This window comes from Strix aluco, chromosome 1 (genome assembly GCF_031877795.1).
Source record: "Strix aluco isolate bStrAlu1 chromosome 1, bStrAlu1.hap1, whole genome shotgun sequence".
Classification (NCBI taxonomy): Eukaryota; Metazoa; Chordata; class Aves; order Strigiformes; family Strigidae; genus Strix; species Strix aluco.
This window is the reverse complement of record NC_133931.1, coordinates 38,347,271-38,373,376: the sequence shown is the minus strand read 5'-3', so window position 1 is coordinate 38,373,376 and position 26,106 is coordinate 38,347,271. Positions and strand designations below refer to the sequence as shown.

Here is a 26,106-nt window from a genome sequence, read left to right as displayed (position 1 = left end):
CACTTACAAAAATGCTTAGGAAAATCATCCATCCCATGCTTCAGTTCCTCACAAGCATCCCTGCTTCATTGCTTGATCCTGGATATGTCTGTTAGCATCACTGCTTTGGTAACTTGCTAATTTGGGACAATATTACAAATGATTTAGAGATGTTAAAACTCAGAGACACTACTCTGTCATTTTCCCTCTATCAAGTAGTATCTTGATATCAAATAGTTCTCCTGAGATCATGCTGAAATTCCCCAAGTAAGGTGAAACCCTGCACAGAGAAGGCTTGCAGTATGATTAATTTTAAGAATGTACAATAATGTATGTGCATATCTAGGAATATAGAGGGGGAAAAAAAATCTTGTATACTGCAAGTTAAATTCTGGTTTTAATGATGAAGGCACAAGGCATCCCTTAGCTACCAAATAACCCATTTTTATATAGTTTATCTTTAACAGGATTTCTGATACTATCACAAAGCCAGTCTTCATTCTCTGCCAAAGGGATCTGAAAACACTGGAACTAGTAAAATATTTCTGCATATTATACTGGTCTGTTAAATATTCAACTAATTTTAAAAATAGTAATAATACCTGTGATTGGCAGCTACAGCATATCATGTCCAAATTCCTTTTTTTCCTGCAAGCATAGGATACCTGTGCAAACAAAATCAGAATTTGGCCTATTATTTATTTCCTGTTCTTGGGCTGAGTGAAACTGAAGTGAAATAAATATTAAAAGACTTCAAAGGAAAAAAAAAAAAAACAACCACATCCAAAGCAGATTTCATGACAGCAGAACAAGTATCATTTTGAGTGGCACTGCACTGACAATAACTTTTGGCTTTCGTCCACATCAATCTGGAGGCCCAGCTACACAAGCCAAGCTGGCTCAGGATCACTTCTAAACAGGCAGCTATCACCTTTGGTACAATAATATTCCAGAGGTCCAAATCAGGCCTAAGCCCTTTGCACAGGTGCGACACACTCAACCAGCATAATCCTTCCTCTGCCATTGTCTGTGGCAAAAGTCTCTCCGACTTCTCTGGCATTAGAAGTCTGGCTGTCCTCCCCGAATTTTCATGCTCCCTGCCTTTTCCCCTCTTCCCCACTTCATTCTGTTTTTCTGCATGTTGTGAAATCTTAAGGATTTTAATGAAATTCATCTTTTCCTTTTCCATTTGTCAATCTTTCCTTCCTTTACAGACTGGTTCTGAACCATCTCCTCAAGGACGAGTGGAGGAAACTCCCGTAAGCAATGAGAGAGGTGACGAGCCGGCTCGTCATGTCTTCTCCTTCTCCTGGTTGAACTCACTGAATGAATGATGACTCACTCTGGCTGGCTTCTGGTGTGCTTCTCCTTGGAGGGACTGCAAGCACAGACAGCCTGGCTGCCATCAACAAAGAAACTGGCCTGGAAAGGGACATCCAAGCAGGTTTTGTTCCCAGGAACACAGCTGACCTCCACATCGTACCCAGCCCTTGAGATGACAGTCCTGAGAGGGATGGGAGCATGGGGACAAATTACTATACTGTATTGTAGTCAGAGTGTTTTCCAATAATTTCTTGTTTCCAAGGGGAAAATAGCATCCCTACAGCTGTAGGCTGAACACTGCTAGCATTCTGTTACTCACTTTTTGGCATGTCCCTGTGTAGGTGTAAATGCTTCACCAATGTAGTTAGCTAAAATGCTGGTATGATATTCACTAGTAGCATCCTTTGCCGAAACAGTGTTTCTCCTCAGTACCCTCCTGCGTTCCCGCTCATCAGTGCTGGTGACTTCAGTGACACTATCACGCCCTTGGCAGCCCCAAGTCATGGTCGTGTCTAAGCACCTCCCTACAGTCACTCATAGTCCCCACAGTACCGGTGCCTCCCTGGCTGCAGAGGCTGAGCACGTGAGGGGAGAGGGAAGCTGCCATTTCTTCCTTTGCACTTGCTCTTCCTGCTATGCCACAACAGATGATGCTCACAGAAACAAGTTATTTGTAGGGAAGGTGCCCAGCAGCAGGGATGAGGAAGATGCACACACAGAAAGCACTGGCCAAGCCCCCACACATGGATGTGGGACACAGCTCTAGGCATGTGGAGCAGATGCTAGAGTGCTGCCCTCTGTCCAGCTGTAATCTGTGTGTGTCTTCTCAGCCATCTGCCTGTGCAGGAAAAGGGGCATGTTCTTGCATGAAACCAGGATGCACTGAGGTGGTCACAGGTATTCATTCAAGGTTTAATTTGAAGGCCCCATGGTGTGTTGTAGAAAAGGCAAATGCTGAATGTCCTGTTCCATGTGTGTGGCAGATGTTGAGCCATCTAATGATACCAAATTTGTGTCTTAAAAGAAGCGCTACAAGTTGTACTGAAAGTGACACTGCAAGTTTTGTCACTGGGGACAGGGTGTCAGCCCTCAGTAGTGTTGAAGAGAGATTGGCATGTTGCCAGGCGTGCTTGGTGCCACAGGGGACCAGGGGTCAAGCTCTGTGCTAGCGTTAAGTGCAGATCTCTCCAGGACCCCTGAGCCAGGCCCTAAATCCACCGCTTTGGCGGGGGCCTGTGTTGAGCCATAGGGCTGCACCATGCCCCAGGAGGACCAGTGAGCCGGCAGTGCAGATGCAACAGAGCGCCTGGCTAGCAGGCTGTGGGGGGTGAGCCCCAGTCCCGGCCATCCCTCCCTACCAGGGCTGCGTCACAGCAACCCTCATTTCTACCTGTTTCCCCTAAAAACGCGCCTGTGGGAGAAGTTTTGAAGGGCTGCATAGGCGAGCTCCGTGCAAAGCTTTGAGACTCGCACAGCCCAGAGCGAGGGCCACTCCGCACCACCACCACCACCACCACCCCATCGCCTCCGGCTGCTGGAGCAGCTTTTCCCTGGGATTTGGTTTGGGCTGAGGGATTTCCCATTTTCTCCCAGTCGTCCTGGAGGATTTTCCCCAGTTCCTCCCGGGAAGTTTCTCCACACTCACCACTGCCTCCCCCAGCGCCCCTGGGAGGGACCTGGCTTGGGCATCACCGCTGGGACGGGGGGAGCGGGAGAGGGGAGAAACCTGCCCTTTTGGGGTGCTGGGAGGAGGCGCAGAGCTAGCAAGAAAAGAGAGCTAGAACACAAAAGAGATGCGGGAGCGCCTCACCGGTTTCCCGTCGCTGGCTCTGGCAGGAGGAGGCTGCCCGGCCCCGGCCGCGGCGGCAGGAGCCAGGTCCCCCACTCGGGGGGCTGCTGAGGTGGGAGTCGGCAGGGCTGGGGGCGACCGACGGTCCCCCGACCCCCCGTCCCCCCCCCGTCCCCAGGAGCAGCCTGGGCCGAGGGCGGTGGCGTGGGCTGCCCCTGCCCGGGTCCGGCGGCACGTCGGGGCGCACCTCTGGGAAAGGCCGCAGGGACGGGGGCTCCCCGGTGCGGGGAGGGGAAAAACATCTCCCGGGGGTGATTTAGGGCTCCCTGCGGCTCTGGGTGCTCGCGGGTGCCCCCCCGCCCGGTAAGCGCTGAGGGAGGCGGAGCAGCCCTCAGGCTTCTAGGCAAGAAAGTCTATCAAACCATCGTTACTTTGCAGCTTTTATTAAAAATATAAATATTAAACATTCTCTTACACAACAAAATCGACCGAGCGCTGAAAAGATGTTTTATTGTGAAAATGTTTACAGGAAAAAAGTGGATTTAAAGTAGCTCACAGAGATTCCCCCTCCCACCTCCCTGCCCCCAGCAGAAAAGTTATCTGTCTTCTTGGCACCATTTCTTCCAATGCTCACACATCCCTACGTAGCGATGGCACTAGAATAACTGGGAAATGGAGAAATAAATAAAGGTAGGGGAGGTTACGAACGACACTCGTGTTTCTGCACTTGGTACACGGTTGTGCATGCTAGTCAAGGGACAGAGGCTGTTCGGAGTACACCCTTCTAGGTTTAAAGCTATATAAAAATAAAGAGATGACATCAGAGCAGCACTATGGTACATCGGACGGTGTAATTATTCTTGTGCTAACTGCGGAATCTCTTTGGCAAGGCGGGGAGGGGCCGTTTCATTTCCCGATTATCTCCATCAGTTTCCTGTTGCTGTGAGCTTGCTGCGCCAACTGCTCGGCTCGGGCCATCTCCAAGACTTCTCGCAGGAGGTGGAAAGTCAGATCCAGAGAAATAGGGGGCTCCTCGGATCGCTTCTCCCTCTCCACGGCCTCACCCTCGGCTTCGCCCTCCTCGGGGCTCCCCAGCGAGCGCTCGGGCAGCGGCTGCAGCTCTTGCACCGCCGCCCGCAAAAAGTTGCTGGCGGGGGCTTCGGGCTGTAGGTGGCTGGTGCTGCTGGAAGAGGCGGGGAAAGAGCCAACGGGTCTCTTGTTGAGGTTGCCCAGGCGCAGGAAATACTCTTCTCCCATGCGGAGCAGGACGGGCAGAGTTTGCTGCTGCTGCTGCTGCTGCTGCTGCTGCTGGAAGAAATCTGGCTGGTGCAGAGCCCCGGGGGCGGCTGCCGGGCTCTTGCTGAGAGCTCTGCACTCCTGGCAAGGCAGGAGGGCGACCAGCAGGATTCCCGTGGAGACCAGCAGCGGGATCTTCATGGTCGGGGCCCAAACCTGCGGGGCAGACGGGGGGGACGGGGGGGGAACGGGGTGTTACAGAGCCGAGCCGCGGCGGCGGGGAGGGCAGCGCGGGGCCGGGGAGGGGGCGCCTCCCGCCGCCGCTGTCCCGGTGCTGAAACGCGCCGCTCCGCGCCCCTCCGCGCCCCTCCGCACACCGCGGCCCGGCCGCGCTCAGCCCCGGCCCGGCCGGCCCCCGCCGTCGAGGCGGAACAGCCCCGCGGGGCGGCTCCGGGCTGCGCCGGCAGCGGCTCTCGGGGACGGGTCTGGGCTGAGCCCCTGCGGAAAGCGTGTGCGCGGACCCGCGCCGCTTCACCCACCCGGGGCGGGGGTAGCGGCGGCGGGGCGGCTGTCCCCCAGAGCCGCGGGCTGCGAGCGCCCGGCTCCCCTGCGCCTCCCCGCTCCCTGCCCGGCCGGGGGAGATCCCCGCCTCCCGCGGGGCGCCGCGCTCAGCCCCCCGCAGCCCAGGGCAGCGCAGGGCAGCGCAGCCCGCTCCGCGCCCGGGCGCGGCCCCACACCTACCTGGGGCGGCGGCGGCGGCGGCAGGGCAGGGCAGGCGGCGGGGCTCGGCGGTGCCCGGCGTCCCTTCCTCTCGCTCTCCCTCGGAGCCGGCTCCTGGCGAACTTGGGATCAGATTTGGTCCTAATCAGAGCCGGGGCGCGGGATTTTTATAGCTTAGACCCTCTCCTGGAATCACGCAGAACTTGCCTAATAAGCTGACGCTCTCCTGACAGCCCGATTGCGTGCCCCGATCCACTGCTGAATAAATCATGGGGGCCCGTCGGAGCGGCGATGGGCCGAGTTTCGCTATCGCAACCCCAAATCTCACGTCCAATTATATCAACAGATATTTATCGCCTCTGCAGTGACGTCAGCCGGGCCGGGGGCCGGGGAGCAGGGTGCCCCCCCACCACCACCCCATTGACAAAAATACTTGAATGAGATTTCCTCGCGGGCGCGTACTATGAGAGGTCACTCCGGGGAAACTTTCCACTCGCGGGCCGGCCGGCGCGGAGGGACCCGACCCGCCCGGGACCAGGGCTGCTATCCCGGGCGGTCTCCTTCCCCCACCCCCAGTGCGCCCCGAACCCCCCCCCCCCCCGACCCCCGCCGCCTCCGGGCCCGCCCCCCCGGGGTCGCTGAGGCGGGACGGCGCGGGAGGCTCCGCGGGGCGCGGGTTTTGCGCGGAGGCCGCCTTTGCTCCGCGCCCGGGGCCAGCCCTGGCCGGGGCAGCGCTTCCCCCTGCAAAGCGGGCAGGAGCGCAGCCGAGCCCCGCGGGGCAACTGCCGCTGCCGGTGCCGGTGCCGACACCGTCAAGTCGCCGGGGCCGCCCGCGGCCCAGCCGGCGGGAGAGGGGGCGGAGAGCCCCCGGGGAGCCCTCCCGCGGGCGGGGGGAGCGGGGAGGGCCGGGGGTGCCACCGCCGGGGCGGCCCCGGGAGCATCTGCCGAGGCAGGGGCGGCAGCCCGGGGGCCGCTCCGCCCGCTCCTCCTCCCCCGCCGCCTTGGGCAGCGCCGCCGGCTCGGCCCGGCCCTGCCTCCGCCCTGCCAGCTCCCACTCCCTCGTTCTCGCCCTTGCTTCTCTCCATTGCATTCCCGCTTTTTGCGTGGGGGTAGCAACTGCTCTTTTTTCCTTTTTTTCCCCCCTCTCCTCGACACTACTAGCTGTTCTCCCCCACCTCTTTGCCCCCGTGGCCATGTGTCTCCCTGTTTGCGCTCCTCAGCTGAAGCCCTGCCCTCCAGAGTGTCCTAATCCCAGGTTGAGCTCCCTTTGAAGTGCTCTCCCATCTCCGTTATGTCTGCAGGCTCCAGACCATATTCCACCTATGTCTCCAGCTGGGCTGCTTACACTCCGAGCTCCTCTTCCAGGAGGTAGCGCTGCCTACAGAAGTAACTTCTGCCCAACGCCCATTCCATGAGTAATGTGCATTCTTCAGTTTTTGCATCCCATCAGCCTTGCCACTGCATCTCAGTCCTGCTTCTCCACTGCCTCGGTTGCAATATTAATCATGTCCTTCCCTTTAAATTGGAAAATTTTACAGAAAACCTACAGGTTTTATCCTGCCTAGACTGTAAATGCTGGAGGTCATGCACTTGCATGTCTCCCACCACAGCGAGGAGTTTCAGCAGATCACGGAAGGTGGTCATATGCTGTCAATGCTAAATAAGTGATGAACCTGAAATCCATTTCCTTAATAAAATAACAAAGTTCAAACAACTTAGTATATGAGGCTGGCCACAGTCCAATTCTGAGCATCTCCTTAGGGATGCTATACACTTTAATTTTTGTTATACCTACCTCCAGCCTCAGATGCTGTTGGTGAAGTGCCAAAGAATCAGATCTTGTGCATCATAAAGAAAGAAATGGAAAAACAAGTTGTAATACCAGAGACTTATCTCTACATTACCTTTGTTAGATCAGGCATTCATGAACTGAAATGCGTATTACAACGAAAACAGAACGGAATATATTGTGTAGATAGTCGCAGCAGAAGCTATTTGTATGCTTTTAAAGCATGTCAGCACGGCTTTCAGTGAGAACAACAAGAGGTTCAAAGAAACAGGAGTTAAGTTCAAACAGTTGATGGAAAATGTAAGAGGCGCTTATTAAACTCGAACCCTCCAGATGTGCTCTGGGGTGGGTTTTATCACAGTGTCTCCATTTTTAGGTTTAATATACCTTTTAAAGACATGAAACCTCTTAAAATAATGTGACCATAAGTGTAAAGAAGGAAGCATTTTGATCCAAATACATTTTTTTATTTGTGTCGTGGGTGAAATCTGAATAACACATAGAGCTGCATCTCTCAAAAAAAATTGACGCCAGTGAGAATTGGCTCAGATTATTTTATGTTTTTCATCATTTGCAATATAATTTAGGTCCCTTTAGGCAGACAGTTTCATCCCTTGAAGAAATCCAGGGATAGCAAATACAGCATAGGAGTGGGCAGGAGAGCTCCTGCAATTTTCACAAGAGCTGTAGAACCCGCCAGGTTCTTCTCCCTTTTTTCTGGACCCTTGGCTCTGAGCAGGGCCTGCAGTGTCTCACACACACTTATTTCTAATCCAACATGGTTCTATTACCCCACTTTCCCCATAAAACCTGAATGATGTGTGAGAGGACTTGCAACAATTTAAATGCAGGGAAGACTGTGAGACATTTGGATGCCTTGATAATGAGGAATATAAAATATCACAGATATACAAACCAAAAAGTACTTCCCTCAGCATTTCAAATGCAGAACTGACTGCCTAGGAACACAGAAGTCTTTTCTCCAGAGTCACCAGTTTCTGAGTGAAATCTCAGCTGTTACTCCTGAAGGAGATTACAACAGAAGAAATCCTTGGTTCTCACCAAAGAGATGAAAGAGAAGGACAAGGCAGATATCAGGTATATCTCAATTAGTGTTTTATAGTTTGTGATATAGTTTGAGATTAGCATAGCCTTCATAAGAGAAGTATTCATATTTGACTCATTCTGCAAACATCATGGGCAAACAGAATTTTTGCAGTGAATCACAAAATAACATTGTCTAGAAATAAAAAGCGTTATCAAGGCTCATCTCCTCTCTGCTGACTTTGGTTGGGTGCACCTGCCCTTTAGCCTTAGTGATCTCAAACTCAGGCACCTTCCGAAAGGCAATTATAGCTACTCTGAGGTAGCTAATGGAAAGCAAAAGCATGCCCAGAGCATGATACAGCCCATGGCAAAATAGTACCTTCAGGCTCTGGAGAAGCTTACCTCGTTAACTTGTCTATAAAGGGAGCACAGACAACTACCTTAGCCTAGTCACTGAATTTTTAGATAGCTAATGTGAGGCAAGAAGAATCCCCTCCTCAATGACTGACCATAGCAGAGAGATCACACAGTTCTAAAAATAACAATACAGGAGGGATGATGTTAAACTGAGGGCATGGCTCTTACCCCAAGTATTTTTGAAGATGTCCAACTACAAACATGGAAGAACACACACTAGATGTAGATCAGCTTTCTACCACAGTGCAATATTTCATTACCACTCCAGCTTTTGCCAGAAGGAGGTAAGAATTTCTGGTATTGTTGCATTCAGCAAACATTTCCATGTCATCACTTCATGTGATCATCACCGTTACTTGGTCCCTGTGGTCAGCTCTCTAACATGTGATCTTACATTCTGTGACTATTTCAGGTGAATTCAGCGCACGTCACCCACTCTGAGGTGCCAGCAATCATACACTGACACATCTGTACATTACATTTCCATTTCACCTTTTGGTACTCCTGATACTAAGAAATCTAAATCTGATGGTCATAAATGTTATGGATTCTAGGTCAATCTAGAGAAAAAGAAAAAGATTCAGAGTATCTTACTATGCCTGAACATGATAAGTCATTTTAAGAACAAAATACATTTGCCTATTATTCCTCAGCAGACTGAATTTGCTACAATAATCATAGCAAATCTCAATTAAAGTGAGTTATAAAAATCAATAAAAATAAATCAGTTAAATACAAAAGAGCATGTTCTAGGTTAGGACAAAGAACAAAACTGATAAGGAGCTCAGCTATCTGCCCTTCCTTCTGACCCCAAAAGTCTTCAAAATTCTTTCATTCAGCTTTAATTTCTCTTTCAATTTTTCTATGACCTCACTCCAGGAAGGGAATCACATGCTCCTGTCACAGGGATTTTCTGTGGTATGTCTCACCATCATAGAAGAGCTCCACCTACGACAGGTTTTCCTACAGTCCTGTGAGAGAGAGAGGAAAGCACCTTAATTTCCCAGACTTTCCAGTGGGGAAAAACAACATAAGATGGTGAAGAGATTTATCCAGTATCCTTCAAGAATTTGTGTACGAGGCAGGAGCGAATCTTGCATTTTCTGAGACCAAGTTTATAAGTTCAACCAGAGGACTATTTTCATTCATGACTTAATGATCATTCTCTTGATCTCAGACGGCTGCCCACAAGACACAATTTTACGGGCTGGGGGTCCCAGCAGAAGGAAAAATTCCTTAGGAATATCCTCTTGGTTCCACCGTGTCTGGGGAGAACACAGCCGTTCACAGCAGCTCATGCACGGGTGGATTTGCAGGGATGGTTTTCCTCCCAGAGCCTGACCCCCAGCTGAGCAGAGGCCAGTGCACGCTGCTCAGGAATCTCAAGCATGGACTTTCTGCCCCAGCGAGAGCCTCCCCTGTGCCCAAAGCCCCGTGCACCAGAGGGGTATTCCCACCAGCACATGTAACACGGAGAGGTTCTATGCCTGTACTCTCTTGTACATCACCAACAAGCACTTTTGGAGGCCTCACAGCCTCACTCTCTCCTTCTGAGCAGCAAAGGGAAATTGCAGATGCAGGCTGGGAGATGCGTGCAGGCGGCAAGGGGTGCGTCTCTCTCCTTCTGACAGCCCTCATCCAGGGAGGCAACAGCTGACCTTTATATTTACCTCACAAGACTTGTCAGTTGCTATTCTTGCTCTCTAATAAAGGCTGGAGAAGTCTGCGCGGGTATGTGTGCAAGCCCTCTATGCCGTTAATAATAATGCTGCAGGAACTCATCTCACAATTATTGGTAGCAAGAAGGAAATCCATCAAACAAGCACTCCTTAAGAGCACCGAGCAATTAGTATTCCTGGTTGTCTTGGTGTCTGGGTACACGAGGCCACAAGAGAAACTTTGCTGGTTAGCTGAGCGTCTGATCTGTCTGTCTGTCTTTGGCACAGACTGGGGCAAGGACAAGGGTTTGGGTTTGCATCTCGCACCCATCTGGAACAACCCACTGACATCGCCAGGTTCACCCTAGTTCACAGTGGCAGAGGCAAGGACACACACAACCTGTACAGGCAGCAGGGTATGGGCTCCAGCAAGTGGAACGCCACTGACACCAGGGACCCTGCCTTGCTCTCATCACGTGCGGCACCAGGCCTGCAACCAGCCATTAGCATCAGCAGCAGTTTAGTTCGTTCAGCTCTAAAGATGTAGCCATGTCACAAGCATGGGGAAACCATGCTGCTGGGGTGATGGATCTGAGTGTCATATGAAAATCAAGAAAAACATCTGAGCACAACTGGGCTGGTATGGCATTTTCCAGCATCCAGACAGAAGCAATTCAAGCAAACTTCTGGGGCTATGTTTTTTTCAGTGGCCACTGCTTTCCCCCTGAAGAAGAAGACAACGGCATCAATGCTGGAGTTTGAATCTGCAGGAAGTGAAACCCTCACTCAGCTGTAAAAAATCCACTGTGTGTGTTTGCTGTGAACCAGGATTTCCTTCGTAAGACATGTGATACATTCACAGGTAGGAGCATATACAACATGAGAATGAGACTGAGAAATGAAAACTGAGTAGACAGGGAAAATAGTCAGTGCACTTTAAAGGAAGTTTGTGATACCAAGGGCAACTTCTGCTCCTGGAATCCTGTTACAACCCCAACTGTTGTTAAAAAAAAAAAAAAAAAAAAGAAAGTTTAGTCTTCAAGCTTAAAGACATCACCCAGCTATACCGTTGGGGCTGAGAACTCCTAAATAAACACCGAAGAGCTGAGAATGTAATCTTCTTTAAAAATCTCATGATTCTGAAAACAATCTCAATATCCGGGGAAGAAGGAGATGGGGGTAGCACAATTTTGGAATACTTGAAGCTAGAGATGTTGCAACTGCCTTCTCACTCCTTTCAAGTGAGGAAATATGGGAATACAAACACTATCTGTCTTGAATGGCTGGGCAACGGGCTATATATAGAATCTGCTCTGTCCTACTTAAGTTATGACTAATGCTAAACAATTAGAAATTCAGATGTCTGCATATTTGAAGGAGCAAACATCTCTAATGCACCATTTGTTGTTCATTAAAAAAATGGAAGAATCAAAGTCTCTTTAAGCTCCGACTAGGCTGCACTTATCAACAGGTGCGTGTTTCTGGAAGTGGAGCCCCATGAGACTAATTGCAAGGGATAATGAACAAGATGAGGCATTTCTTGGAAAAAAAGATTATTACCTTTATAATGACCATGCTCATGCCAAAGACTGCAAATTCTTTAGGGAAGGGACTTTCTTTTTTGTTCCATGCCTGCCTGGTGTCTAGCACAATGGCGCCCTAGTCTGTGACTAGGAATCCTAAGTGCTACTGCAATTCAAGCAGTACATTATAGTAAATAGTAGTATTAAATTAGCTGGGAACATGAAGGTGGTTTTCATCAGCATCTCTGATGTACAGGATCAACAAACATTTCTCTAAGCCAGAGGCCAATGGAGTTTTATTTGAAAACACTTCATTTTTATGAGGAGAAGACAATGCTAATACAAAACTACAGTTTACTCTCAGGAATTTGGCAGGACTTTTTGTCTGGTTCCTCTAATTCAGGGCTGCAGTGTCTGGAAGCACTGGAGTAGGTTTTGATATAGCCAAGATGAAAGAATGAGTGAAGGAATCAAAGTACAGAATAAAAACACAAATCATGCCAGCCAATAAATGGAAGAAATGATCAGTCTCCACTAGACAAAATCTCCAGGTTTCTCAACTGTTTCCATTGTCACTGTGGGTTACTGTTATTGCAAAGCATATACTTAATGAATTTACTCACTGGATGATTTCCTTCATCTCTCTTCTGCTTTGTCATCTATGGATGTAATGGCAAGGGCTATGGATGGCGCTGCCACACACACACCATCATATATTATTCTTTTAGCAAAAGAAAATTGTTTTAGTCTGGAAGAAAATACTGGCTTTATTCTTAACTCCTGATGCTAGGAGAGCAAAGTCAAGTAGCAGCCAAGTTATTGTAGCTGCTTCTCTACAACTAGGAACTTCCAGTAAACTTGAAGCAGGCATATCTTTGGCTTGAGGACATAATTAAAAAAACCCCTATTCCAGGCTAGTGGATATGAAAATCAAGTGAGACAGACTATGAATATTCCTAGGTACTAAGATTTTGATTTCTCCTTCTCCAGGAAACAGCGGTGCCAGTGGCTAGACATCAGGTGGCTTGATAAGAAGCAGATCTTGAACTACTTTGCAAATATTACACTGGAGTTAATGAAGTTAATGAGTAGCCTCATATAACTAATTTTGTTTAGCACTGAAAAGCATTCTGTACTGAGATAGTCCAACACCACCTGGAATCAAGGCCCATAGGATGGGGTAAAACTAGCACCAGAACATGTGCATGAATATTGCATTCAAGCAAGGCTGCAGGATGGGGGTGTCAAGCCTGCCTCATGTAATGGGCGCAGAGATGCTTGGACTACCCAAGCTTGCATCATACTGCTCCAGCAATGCAATGCCACATCTCATGTAAGAGTCTCGCTGAGGGCTGGTGGCTCCTCAATTTTCTTTGCAAGAGCAGGCACATGGGTTTGGAGCAGCAGTAGCTCAGCACTCTCTCACTGTGCTCTGCTGTACATGCCCTTGGATCGACAGTTGAACTGAAACTTGGCTAAAACCACCTGGGTAAATGCCAAGAGCTCTTCAGCACCCATCTCTGACGTAACCTGGCTCATCCACATGAAGTTTTTACTAAATGACAGTGGAAGTATGAGATTTAGGAGTGAATAACTAAAACAGAGAGTCATAGGGTGGCCTCAAAGACATTAGGAGCTATAAGTTCACAGATCTTCCTAGGATGCTTTCAAACAGGAGAAGACAGCTGTTACCAGAGGGGCCAAAGCTTTTTTTAAACTTAAAAAATAAAATCAGAACTGTAATCAGGAAATAAAGCCTAATTTTAAGCAATACATGAGTTGATAGTGTCTCTTTTGAGGCAGCCACATATATGGGCATACAAAGGTTGGGAATGTCCCTATAAGGCTTTTTCGATTCCCTTAGTGAAAGCTGTGTGAAAAATAATTTTAGAGCAGCCAAATTTAAGGTGTTAACAGTGAGTGCCATTGACCTTTGGGTGTTGCTGTAAGACAGCAGCGTGAATAATAATAAACTCCCTGAGGTTCTCTCTCTTCAGTATTCTACGAGTATGTGCTCAGGGAAGATTTTAAAAGTCCTTGGCTCAACCAGACAGTTCGTTTGAACCTCCAAGGGATGCCATCCCAGGAAGTCTGCTCAGCAATGCCTCTCCCACAAGAGGCAGGTTCAAAAGAACCTTGAAACACACCCAGTAAAAGGGTTGACACAAAAGCACTTAGACCTTAGTCAGAACTGCTCTTAAGTTTGACAGCGAGAAAGGTCTCTCCACCTGCTAGTAGGAGGAGGGTCCCTGGTGTAATGTGGGGAGTACATCTCAGTCCCTTGCTTGTCTTACCTGTGTTAATGATCCTGAGGAAGAGAAGGTACTGGTTTCAACTCAGAGGGGATGAAATTGTGCATCCGGAAATCTAGGGTTTTGACACTGACTGTAATTAAACTTGTTTTGGCCCCAAACTGAAAAGCACACGCTTTCCTCCTATTTGTCTTGGCAGAGCTTTTGGCAGAGCTGTGTGATGGAGGCTGGCTGACTGTTGCAGAACAGGAATGGAAAGGAGATGCCAATAACAGGAAACTGGTGAACTGGGAAAGAAGGGCAGCAGTAAATGAGCTGGTTTCTACGTGGCAAGAGGTGATTGAACTGCACCGTCATGTCTTTATCATGTCAGCAAGAATGATGACAGCAGGTACGTATGTGTGACTCAAGATACCCTCCAATTTCGCTACTACAGTGACTGTGCCTAAGAGATGGGATTTCTCTCTGGATCCTTTTGCTATTTCTATTAACAAACAAACCTCAACCTAAAGAAATGAGCAAGAAGCAATATTGTGCATTTCACAACAAACAAACATTTCCTGCCTACCTCTATCTAGACCTAGGAAACACTCAAGTAGGTCCTTCAGGGAACAAAGAAAGGAGGTATTAAACCACTCTGAGAGCAAAGGAATTGTGGCACATGTTTTTTTGTTGTAGCTGGGAACTGTGTCTCTTGCCACAGGCACAAGACTATCCTCCCTTCTTCAGCTGCTTAGCAACATGTGAGGACAAACTTCTAATAAACAACACATCCTAGATACCTATCTAGGGGTAAATATCTCAGTTTTGGCCACTTAGAACAGGTCTTCATTTCAAAAAATGAGCTACATGATAATCCCTTCAAAAATCCATTAGTCAGCACCAAGCAGAGTCAAAATTGGCTGATGGAAAACAAGGTGTTATTTGACTCTTCCTTTGTAGAGAATGGTAACAAAGTCCCAGTTTCAAGGCCAGATTTCAAATCTTGAACACCATCCTGACATGCAACCCTGCCTCTGCATGATTCTGCTTGAGATACTACATGGAGCTTGAGGCAGGGCCTCCTCACGCTCCAAAGAACGAATGCTGTATCTTGAATATCTTTACATGCTATCTGTCATTATGACTGGAGCCACAAAGAATAAGCTTTCCATCTGCGTGGAATTTCACCACGGTATCACAGAGACCCTATTCAGTTTGACTTTTGTCTTCTAAGAACTGGACATGAATGATGCCAACTGCAGAGGAGTCGCAGACCACATTCTGGTGAATCTTTTTATGCTTGTTGATGCCTACTGATAACCAATCTCTGTTCATTACCAAAACCAGATAGTCTACTTATCCTTCAGCCTTCAGTTATGGCTAGGATGTAGCTTGAGACAGACTAAGATGTTTTCACGAACCTGAACTGAAGTAAATCTTCCAGTGACTCCTCTCTTCTGACAGTGAATGAACTGAGTTGTTGTGAACTCATGGCATGTATAACTCCTGGTGGTTTTGGAGAAATAAAGTAATATTTTGGTATTTTGATAGCACAGTTTCAGATGGGGCACATACAGATTTTATACTCTAAATAACCCAGCCTTCTCCAAAGTCTGGAGAAGAGGAGGCTGAGGGGAGACCTCATCGCCCTCTACAACTACCTGAAAGGAGGTTGCAGAGAGCTGGGGATGAGCCTCTTCAACCAAGTAATAAGCGATAGGACAAGAGGTAATGGCCTCAAGTTGCACCAGGGAAGGTTTAGACTAGATATTAGGAAGCATTTCTTTATAGAATGGGTTATTAGGCGTTGGAATGGGCTGCACAGGGAGGTGGTGGAGTCCCCATCCCTGGAGGTGTTTAAGAGTAGGGTCGACATAGTACTTAGAGATATGGTGTAGTTGGGAACTGTCAATGTTGGGTTAATGGTTGGACTGGATGATCTTCAAGGTCTTTTCCAACCTAGACAATTCTGTAATTCTGTGAATTTGCCAAGCACAGCATCAGTATCATGCCGCTACCCAGGACACCAGTCTTAGACTGTATCTCCCAACTGCACTCATCCTGAGTTAATTTTCCCTTGGGAACTAAGAGGTGCCTCACTTAAACCAGCTGTGTCTTCAACTGTACTATCCTTCTGAGTGCTGAAGAAGTATTACAGTGCTTACCACACTTCACAAATACATCACGGATCTGTCATTCATTTGCCTGAGCCTTCGGTCAAATGGGGCTCTCTGTCCCTTGCTCCATATGCTAGGGCCTGATCACACAGCTCTGTGTGCAGGGTCTCTGATGGGAAGCAGTGGGTGGCTTAGGGATTTTGTGATCCAGTGACAGGCTTTGTGCTTAATAGAATAGAATTTTCTTTCATGAATCTGTCTGAACAATGATTGAGAAGTGCTCTGTCTGTGAATGACATCTGTATTAAAAATAAACAAGCCCCATAACAGATCCTAATATGTAATGTGACTGTGATAAGAAAAAGAGAACTTCAGTTATAAAACCCATACATAAAACTGGCAAGATCCTTCTTTTCCTAGGAAAGATATCTTTGCATCTGACATTGCTGCCTGTACACTGGAAAAGGAAGGAATTGATTTTCTAATTGATTGTAGAAGTCCTGATTCTTCCACAACATAAGCAATGGAGATGATCACCCACAGCTCAGATTTCCAGTGGAAATACCATAAATTCCAGCAGTGCTTTGTAAGGCTGGTAGATTGCTTGCTTCGTGCCTGTAGCTAAGGAAATATCATCTCTCTGAGAAGAGGAGAAGAATGGAATGATCTTTATCCATTTATTCCTGATTCTCCATTATTCATTTATCTAGCTTGAATCATCCCATACCTACAGGTGGGAGCCAAGAGGTGGTGCTAGAACTCAGCTATATATACACCCAGCAAACATGTATTCCATCTGGTTTTCAGGTGGAAAGATGTAAAAGATGGCTGTGCTCACTATCCTTTATAATATTTCCAACCTATGTTGTTTAGTCTCTTTCAGTTGTCTGTGCTGTTAGGAAGCATATAACCTGTTTTGTAGTTTTAGGGGCTAGCTGTTCTGGAAAGCAGTCATCCTCAATTCTTCCTGATCATTTCCTAGAGTTCTTGAAACTGTTCACTCCTCAGCTACGTCCAGAAGCATTCATTATCATTATAATAAGAACAACTACCTCAGATGCAAATATTCATGAGTTAATCTCACCTCGTTGTCCCTAAATTGAGCACTAAAGGAACACACTACCAAAGATGTGTGAGTCAAACCGTGCTTAAAACTAACACCAGGCCTTTCATCAATGACAAATGTCCTACTTGGGAGATGAATTACCAGAAGCTCTTCCAGTGACAGTGAACCGCACTACATTTGGGGTTAAGGGCCTTGAGTAAGAAAGCAAGAATAACACTGGAGACACTTACAGCATTGCTGACAAGAGCATCTGCCATATCTGAGGCTTTTCTTGCCCTGCTGGTGAATGGCTGAACTGGGAAATCAATCCCTGGGAATTGTTCTCTATATGCAGCCATCCTCAAAGGGAAATTTTGGTGCTGTCAGTGGAAATTTGAGCAATTTTAGGAAGAGCAGGTACATCTCTGCTGAGAGAACCACACAGTGAGGTTTCGAAGGCAGTTTTGTGGTGCAGACCTTTTGAAATCAAATGAAGTAGAGACCACAACAGCAGTGAATAATCATTTTTACTATCAGCTAACACTACTTATCACTTGTTACCTGCACCACACACCTGCATCACAGCAATTGATTTTAAAAGGCTCCCAAAAGAACCATCCTCTTATACCTTTCAGTGTGTTTTCTATATTTATCTCCATTAAAATCTGGACAATTAAGGCTTCTTCATCAACTTCATTTATTCTATGAAAACAGACCACTAAAGACTGTTACTTCAGAATCAACATGAGGTAGCTAATAAATTGTAGCATCATCATCAATGGTTTGGGAATTTCTTGAAGAGCTCCTAAACAATTAGCACATAGAGCACTTGAGAAATTTTCATAAGATGCTCATGAATTCACCTGGTTGTATTTCATCATAAAAAGAGCATACTGAGATAACAAATTCAAATAGTAGGATATTACGTAGTTTGTCGTTATTATATTCTTATATTATTTGTATAACATTGCATTGTTATGCACTAGACCAATTTTCTTTGGAATAAATGAATATAACAGCTACCTTCCATTTTGGGATAAATGTAAGCATCCATTATAGTACTCTAGGCAATCAGACAATAAACGATACTATTCTCTGTTCCCCAGATGCGCATACGTCACCAATAAAGCCATACATCAGCATAACTAGCAGGGGAAGTTTATTGGATGTTGGTTTTGGAAGGCTATCCATCTGAAAGAGGTTGAGAGGACTAAAGCCACTGAGAAAGAAAAGCAGAAAATCTCATGACATGATCAGAGCAAGCTCTGGGCACATAGCTCCAAGTACTCAGTACTGCAAATCTGACCTGGTGTCTGCCAGTATTGGATCAAAAGTGCTGCAGCCACCTGGTGCAAAGTGCTGCTGGATCAAAATTCTTCAAAAGCAAGTTAATTTTGTACCAGCAGGGTTTGTGCTGCTCTGGGTATCATCTGTTCCCCCTAAAACTGGCACAGAAGATGGAGGCAGTATAAATACCACAGCACGTGATGTGAGTAATTTGACAGAAATGGGAGCATATATTCATGCTCCAGCTGGATTGGTGGGTGATCTGGTGGTGAGCAGTTCTAACAGCAATGAATGTGGAACCACCACCAAAAAAAGAGAGGGGACTCTCAGGCTAAGAACTGACTGAAAAAGGAGTCCAAACTACAAACAATTATCCTTTGTCACTTGATTCTTTCACCAAGGTTTTGACAAAGAAACACTATTTTGTCAGCTTTTATGTTTCAGTGGCTACAGACTCACGTCCAAATGGGCAACAATAGTACATTCAGACTACAACAGAATATTTTGCTTAAAATAGCCCATTTGGCAACATATACACAAGTTTCATAATAAAACAGCAATAGCATAGTTATTTAGTATTTTTAATGAACCGAGAAGACCAATGCATTTAAAATACGACACAAACCAGTAGATAAAGTGTTTTGAGCTCTCATGGTCCATCTCTCTGCCAAAGAACACACGAATAAAACTAAGTCACAAGATTGGATATTATTTCTTTCCTTTTTTTTCCTAAATCAGTTCCATTACCTAGCTATGTCCTAAAGGCCTTATCCAGATATTACTTACTTTAGTAGAATGTCTTTCACCATTTAGAGTTTGCCCATGACTCATTGAAGACAACTGGTGGATGTGTTTATCCTATAGGAAATAACTAGAACCAGCATTTCCAGGTGGGTTATTTCATTAGCAATTGATGAACGCTTGTTAATGCAGTATCACATGAATTACCACCACCAGAAAGAGCACTTGGGGTGACCTGCAGGCAGTTTTGTAGTTACGACTCTTCCCATAATTGTGTGCTCACCATTGTCTTTTTTGAGAAGTTTTATTTCCCACTTTTTTGTGGACAGCCACTTCCACGCTTGTGTGAGGAACAAGAACTAGAGTTAGGCTGACTTGGAAGACCAATGCTCACTTCCTTTCTCTGATACTGTCATCCTAGGTGACTTTGAGCAAGCCAGGTACTGTTTCAGTGCCTGACTTCCTTACCCCTGAAATATTCTTTCTGAAGATGGTTACAATAAAGAATATAGGGTACACAGATGCTACCATCCTGGAAGGCCTATGACCCTACACAAGATATGTACGGCCTGGTAGCTTCCTACGTCATCTCAACTGCACCAGTCCCTCAGTGCTGTGATCTCTCCTTCCCTCCTACCAGGTTTATTTTGGAGCTCACAGATGGATGTCTCAGTAGAATGCCTCTAATCAGGCACAATATTTTTCATGTAGTTAATCATTCATATGGGACTCTACATTTCAAACAGTTCAGATTTTCCTAATTAATGTTTTGCATCATGATCATATTTACAGTAATTGGGACTGATATTTGAAGTACAGTAAAAGCTGTCATCTTATTCCCTCCTAAAGAACCCAATTACCTTAATTTGTTAGCAAATTCATACTAACATTTGGGTTTATTACACTTGACAACATAAAGCCAGCTCCGTCCGTGACACAGTTCAGCAGAGTACCATCAGCCCAGGCTGAAAAGACGCTGCAGACCTAGTCTTGGAGCCTAGAGTTGTGAGTGCCTTCCTGACTTATGTCCTGACAGTGAAATCAATCAAAAAGTGTATCCAGGACAAGAATTTCCCTTGTGCCCATGCTAGATGTCAGCCCATCACTACTGAGGAAGATGACAGCTTCTGTAATCAGCCATTTCTCTGACTTTCATGTGCTACAGAAGACAGCTTGTGCCCAGGTTCACTCAGCCCAACTTCCACTTAATTCCTCATGCCTACTGTTTTCAATTAGCACCTCTGAAGGCCTACAGGCAGCCAAAAGGAAATATTAGGCACAGAAACTGGAGCAAAAGTCAGACCACATGAACCAAGGCATTAGTCTTTTCGGGTTTTCACATCTCTGGATTATAGTCCTAAACAGCGGCTGCAGAATAGCATATGCTACTCATGTCATTGAAAGCCATAGCTGCCATTGCATCCAAAAGTTAATTTCATGACCAGGTGTTAAAATGCAGCTGTGTATATGGCTGTGTCATATAGCTATATATGCCTCAGCGAGGTGTTTGCAAGTATACTGTACGGGCGCTTCAGAGCGAGTCAGCCATTCCACAGACAGGAAAGGGGATGGAAGAGTGCCATACTTGTTTCTCATTCTGGGAGGTCCTATTTTAGCTACTGATTATTACCTAATAACCTAATCAGCAGTAACAGCAATATTTGGCACTTAAAAACACTTTATATTCAAAGAGCTACACAAACAGATTAGGTAGAAAATTAATCCCTAACTAATTAGTAACAGAAGCAAGCAAAAACAATATTTTAGGATCAGAAAACAGAGCTACAGAAGCAAGGTCAGATCATTAGGGAAGTCATTCATTTGTTTTGGCTTTCTGTAGGGAAACAGGTGTTTTTCAACAGGGAAATAAGGTAAACTATGATTTTAACAGATGTTAGTGGGTCAAGGTCAGGCCTAGTGGGATGCTTCAGGTTGCCTAATTAATAAACAGTTAAACACTAAGAAAACAAATGTTTAGATCACACCTCAGCTACATCAGAGGTTTAAAATGGGCTCGCTGTAGTGTGTTAGTGAGCACCAAAGATGCCTTCCTGCCTGGGGTAAGCAAGATATGAATGAGAAACACAAATCAGGAGGTCCCAGCCTTCCCACCTATCTACTGAGAAAACCAAATTTGTCTCGGCATGAAATTTCAGCACAAAGTTTTCTGACTGAAATCAGTTCCATGATTCAACAGTTCAATAAGCAGAAACCCCTCTCTCTTCTTGGTAATTTTCCCAAGAGTTTCCTCCAACTATTTTAGCTCTTAATTTATCTCTCTCTCTCTTTTCTTTTCTTCTTTTTTTTTTTTTTTTTTTGCTACAAGCAACTTCTTCCCCAAGCACCTATCTACAATTGAATCCTACTCTAAATTCATGTCAAGATCAGCTTATGTATTCATTGCTGAATGAATTTCAAATATGTGCTCCTTGTGTTCCTTTCCCAACAGGATAGAGAGGCCTCTTGAGTTGCTTTAAATGTCTCATTACAAATGCTTCATTAGAAACTACGTCACAGATTGTGTCAATCTGGTCTACACTTTCATGCCAAAAAGTAAAGACTTTCAAGCTGTGCCTTTCTTACCATTAAGTTTCCAATCTGTTTTTAGAATCTCAATCAGTTCTTTAAGGAATGCAAATGTTACTTCTCCCTTTAGTGCTGAAACTAGCCATTGGGAAATGCACATGCATAATGCTTTCCTGTTCCTGCATGTATTGAAACAATAATCAATGCTGGAAGGGCAGGCTACTTCCTATATATTTTCTGAAGGACTCGCAGACCTTCTACACTCATAGGGACAGACTGCTTCCTTCACATTGTGTGAACAGAAGCAATTCAGTTGAAATCAATATTATATGTGGCAAGAGTTTAATCAAAATCAGTGTGAGAAGCTTAAGTCTATTGGGGCTGAAGCTGATCTTATGATAATGTAACATGAGTCAAGTTTCTCTGAGCCTGTTTTTCCCCTCAGCCAGACCTGACTTACACCACCATAAATGTACTTACTTCAAGGGATTACTCTCAACTGCTACTTTCTGCTTAGTGCAACTTGGCTCCATTATTGTTTCCTAGATACCCAGGAGCCCCACCTGCTTTACAGACACTGTGAACCTCAGTTTTGTCAGTAATTCTTACTATGCTCTCTAATATCTGAATGGCAGATGCCTTCTGCTTCTGTGGCTTCTGAACCACGTGGTGAAATATAGGTTGGGTTTTTTGCCACTAATTCAGCTGAGCTGAGTTAAAAGCTCTTATTTGGTGTGAAACCGTAAAGAACTAGTACAGAAAAGTGTTCTCAAGCATGTGATCAGCAGTTAAAATAGAGGCAACCAGTGAAAATATGTGAGGGACAACCCAGCACCTTGGATATGGCAAGCTCAACCCACATAAAAACAGGAAGTAGAACATACGAAACACACCACAAATTATTCCTTGTTGATTGTGGCAGAGCAGCATGTGGACAGGACACCTATGCTGCTGGCTGCTGTGCATCCAGATGACCTCACCTGTCTGATGGTCCTGGATGAGATACACCAGACTATTATCTTGCCTTAAGGTAGGATCACAGAGACTCCACATCCTCTCCTATCAATCTTTCCTTACCATTGCCAAGATTTCCTAAGACCTAACCACAATAACGACATAGCCCATGAGTTTTCATCCTATCAAAACATTATTTAGAGACTGAGACTATGTTTCCCTCAATCTTCTTAACCCCTCTCTGCTGCTTTCATCGACCCACATACACTTTGTTTCCTAGGACTGCATCACCCATACTACTCTCCTCTAGACTCTACACCTATCTTGCAGGATGTTGGACATAAGACTGGACACAAGACTAAAGTGAAGCCTTATTAATAGTGAGTAAAACACTCTTTGTCACACTTTCTGGTGCAATACCTGCTTTTTTATCCAAACAATGTGACATGGTTGATGTAAGTTCAGTTGTGATCTGTTGTAATTCCTATACCCCTTTCAGCAGATCTGTGCCTACTGAAGACTCTCATTTTAGGTTTGTGCATTCTTCTACCTAATAATAGAATTTTGCTTATTGGGCTGCAGATTTTTAGCCCAGTGGGTTTTTTCCAATTTGTCAAGAACACTTAAGTCCTTTGCCATTCATGATGCCCCTCCCAGATGGGTGTCATATGCAGGTTTAACAGGAATATTCTCTATTCCATCATCCAAACCATTAATGAAATACTGAATATCAAGCCCAGCTTATAACTCCTTGGATGTATTTCCTCAGTTGGAAAGGTAATCATAACTACCCTCTGAACAAGGTTTTTAAAATCAGATTTGACTGGCTGTGTTGCATTTTCATCTAGAGCAATCTTCTTCAACCTTATTCAACAAGAACCACTCAACCCTTTCGAAAAAAAATAAAATAAAAATTCATGGACCATCTTGTGCAATGACACCACATGAGATTTAGGTGTGGTGAAACTAGATGAAAGCTTATTTCTCCTCCCTCCTTGTTTTGCATTCCCAGCACACATATGAGTGTGCACACATTTCTTTTTAACTGTTGTTTGTAGCCATTTTGCAACTCACCTCTGATATCTTACAAAAGTCTAGAGGTCAGTCCACAGACTATCAGAAAGAAACTTGAACTAGACCAGGTTCCTCTGTACTGCTTAAGACAAATACCCCTGAGACTGTATCAAAAGTCTATTGGAGTCAAGTTTCATCTGTTGCTTCACGATTAACCCCCTATCCAGGTTCTGGAGAAAAGGGAGAGTTCAGACATTTTGTGTTCCAACATCACAGCAATTTGGCTATGAGGCAGTAGGATCCTGACAACTATATGCTTTCTTTATGCTTTCTTAGGTTTATATGGTTTTAGGGATTGTTAGGAAAAAACACAACAGCTCGAAGAACGTTGTTAGGGATTGATAAATGCTGGAAACTGTTTGTAAGAAGGTGTTGTTCCCAAAGATGGGCACATTGTCCTACATTACTCTCAAGGGCAATCTCCTACAACATCCAAAGCTGAGGCATGCCTCTCATTACTATGGCAATTGCTTTGCATGTCCATCTCACTTTCAGAGATTAAATTTATTGCAGATGCTCAGAGCCTCAAGCCTTCAGCAGACATGTCACCTTCTTTGGCTGGAAGAGTTAACCTCAATCTTGGGACCATAGATTACACATTATGTTACACACCATGCTGTCACAGATGTTTTAACACTTTTGTATGCCTGACATGAGTAGGAGGATCCTCAAGGGAAGCTGTAACCGCAAATATATTACATTTAATCTTGAAGGAGAGGCCATGCAATGTCTAATTAGATTTTCCTAATTTCTTCCTCACATTTGGCCAGTTGGGATGTTATGAAGTTTCATAACATCTTAACTGAAAGCAAGGACTGTTTTCTGTTGGTGGTGTTTTCTTCCTAGCTGACTAAATGTCAATTAGGTAGTGGAAGAAATTTAATTGAGTTGTGCTGAGTTCTCCAATGACTAACAAGTCTGCTCCTGAGTTCTGGAAGAAAACATTATATCACCTGTGATGTGTGTCATCCCAAGGCTGAGGCAGCAGAGCTGAAGGAGCACTGGAACATGTACAGCTGGATTTCTTCTTTTCCAGATGAGGCCCAAGCAGTATAGTCCATATAGACACTGTCTTAAAGAGAACAGGGTAGTAAAGGCCTCCAAATCAACACATCCATACCTCGTCACAGAAACTACAGACTGCTAACATTTGCAAGTCCAAAAACCTGAGCACAGGGTTTTGAATATACTGATTCAAATGTTTTGTTGAGGGTATGCAGACCCCTGGGATGGTGTTTACTGAGCTTGTTCGGGAACCAGCAGCAGTCTGACTGCATCGGCTATGTACTACACCCATGTCTGCTAACCTTGCTGAGAGGTGGGACTTCTTAGCTCCTATAGAGTACGCAAGCTAGTACCGCCTCACAGGACTGTCCTGTACATTGTGAAGGTACTAGTCAGGTCAGGGAACTTGACCCATGAATTTTTGCATTTTGTTCCTTTACATAGTGTAGCCACATCCTCCCAAAATGGCAGCTTGTATCTCAGTTATGGCTTCCTTTTTCTACTTTGGCAACAAAAAGATCCCTTTAGTGAATGTAAAATACAGCAGTTATTCACTGTAAGGTACCTCTGCATTGTCACAGCAGCACTGAAGAACCTTCATGTTGACAAAAAGAGGTGATTTGACTGTATAGTGCAGAGCTGGCCACATTTTACAGTTGCCATTAAGCTGTGGTTGAACCCTGCCCTTAGCCACAAGGCAGTGAGGGTGGAGGAGCAGCCTGCAGTCTGTGTAAGAACACGGACAGGGTAGAGAGCACACCGTTCTCCCTGAGGTGCCAGCTGGTAAAAAGCTGAATCACCTTTGCACAATTTCAGTTTTACAGTTGCAGAGGGTAATGCAGCCACCCAGGAGCAGCAGAGCAGTCCTAGCCTCTGGCACAGCCCCCGGCGCTCCACCAAAACTTCTCTCCTGGATCATCCATACAGCTGATATTGTAATTAAGACATCTGATCCACTGCAAAGTGGTGTCTACTGCTCTGATCCACTGAGCTCTCAAATCTGGTGGGGAAAGGCATAAGAAGTTGTGGGCACTGGAAGCAAACGTGGGCTGCACAACTCCAAGTCAGACACACTGTTTTTATCATGAAACAAGGTAACCGTTGTCACAGACTGCCTGCCTTGTCAAGAGCTAGGCTCTCCAGTTCTCAAGTGTTTTCAAAACAGGACTCAGTGCCTTTCTGGGAGGTCTTTCATCAAACGTGTTACTGAATTCAACTTAGAGGTGACAATGACCTGCATGTATGTGACGCACAAAGGGTTTCAGGCTAGATGATCTAAAGATGCTTTCTTGCATTAAATACCATCCGTCTTCAAACCTATTTTGTCCTTGATGGTGCAGAACCAGTATCAGGGACCAGACTTGAGAAATACATCTACTATGTCTCTTTTGATGTTAGCCTTTCTAGAAAATGCTTTATTTTTTTAAACTGACATCCTCTTCACCATAAATGTTTTCTACCAAAGGTTCATAAACAAGTATGTGCCCATTCACATAATTTTCGAACTTGATGCCATTATTAATTCAGACTTTGTTTGTGTTTAAAAAATAATGTATTGATGTACTGAATTTTTGAATGACTCATCTAATTCTCCGAGTAGGTGGATTGTATGCCTTCACGCGGTAAAAGTATACTTTAATCT

The 26,106-nt window shown here is 45.5% G+C and overlaps 2 protein-coding genes across 6 annotated transcripts in view; one reads left to right on the top strand and one right to left on the bottom strand.

The window, feature by feature from the left end:
* Positions 1-3,922, top strand: part of TRIM55 (tripartite motif containing 55) — a 40,125-nt gene extending 36,203 nt beyond the window's left edge. For all 5 annotated transcript variants that reach the window (XM_074818023.1, XM_074818025.1, XM_074818033.1 and 2 more), the window contains one exon: positions 1,194-3,922. In XM_074818023.1, the coding sequence (XP_074674124.1) occupies positions 1,194-1,204 (11 nt within the window). In that variant the 3' untranslated portion in view covers positions 1,205-3,922. The remainder of the gene's footprint in view (positions 1-1,193) is intronic.
* Positions 3,923-3,933: 11 nt separating this feature from the next.
* CRH (corticotropin releasing hormone) lies at positions 3,934-4,528 on the bottom strand. The gene has a single exon (XM_074818149.1). The coding sequence runs from the start codon at positions 4,526-4,528 to the stop codon at positions 3,998-4,000; it is 531 nt and encodes a 176-aa protein (XP_074674250.1). The 3' UTR covers positions 3,934-3,997.
* Positions 4,529-26,106: the final 21,578 nt, after the last annotated feature.

What these genes read in the sequence shown, in the direction of transcription:
- CRH (XM_074818149.1), bottom strand. Translation starts at nt 4,528, where the DNA reads ATGAAGATCCCGCTGCTGGTCTCCACGGGAATCCTGCTGGTCGCCCTC.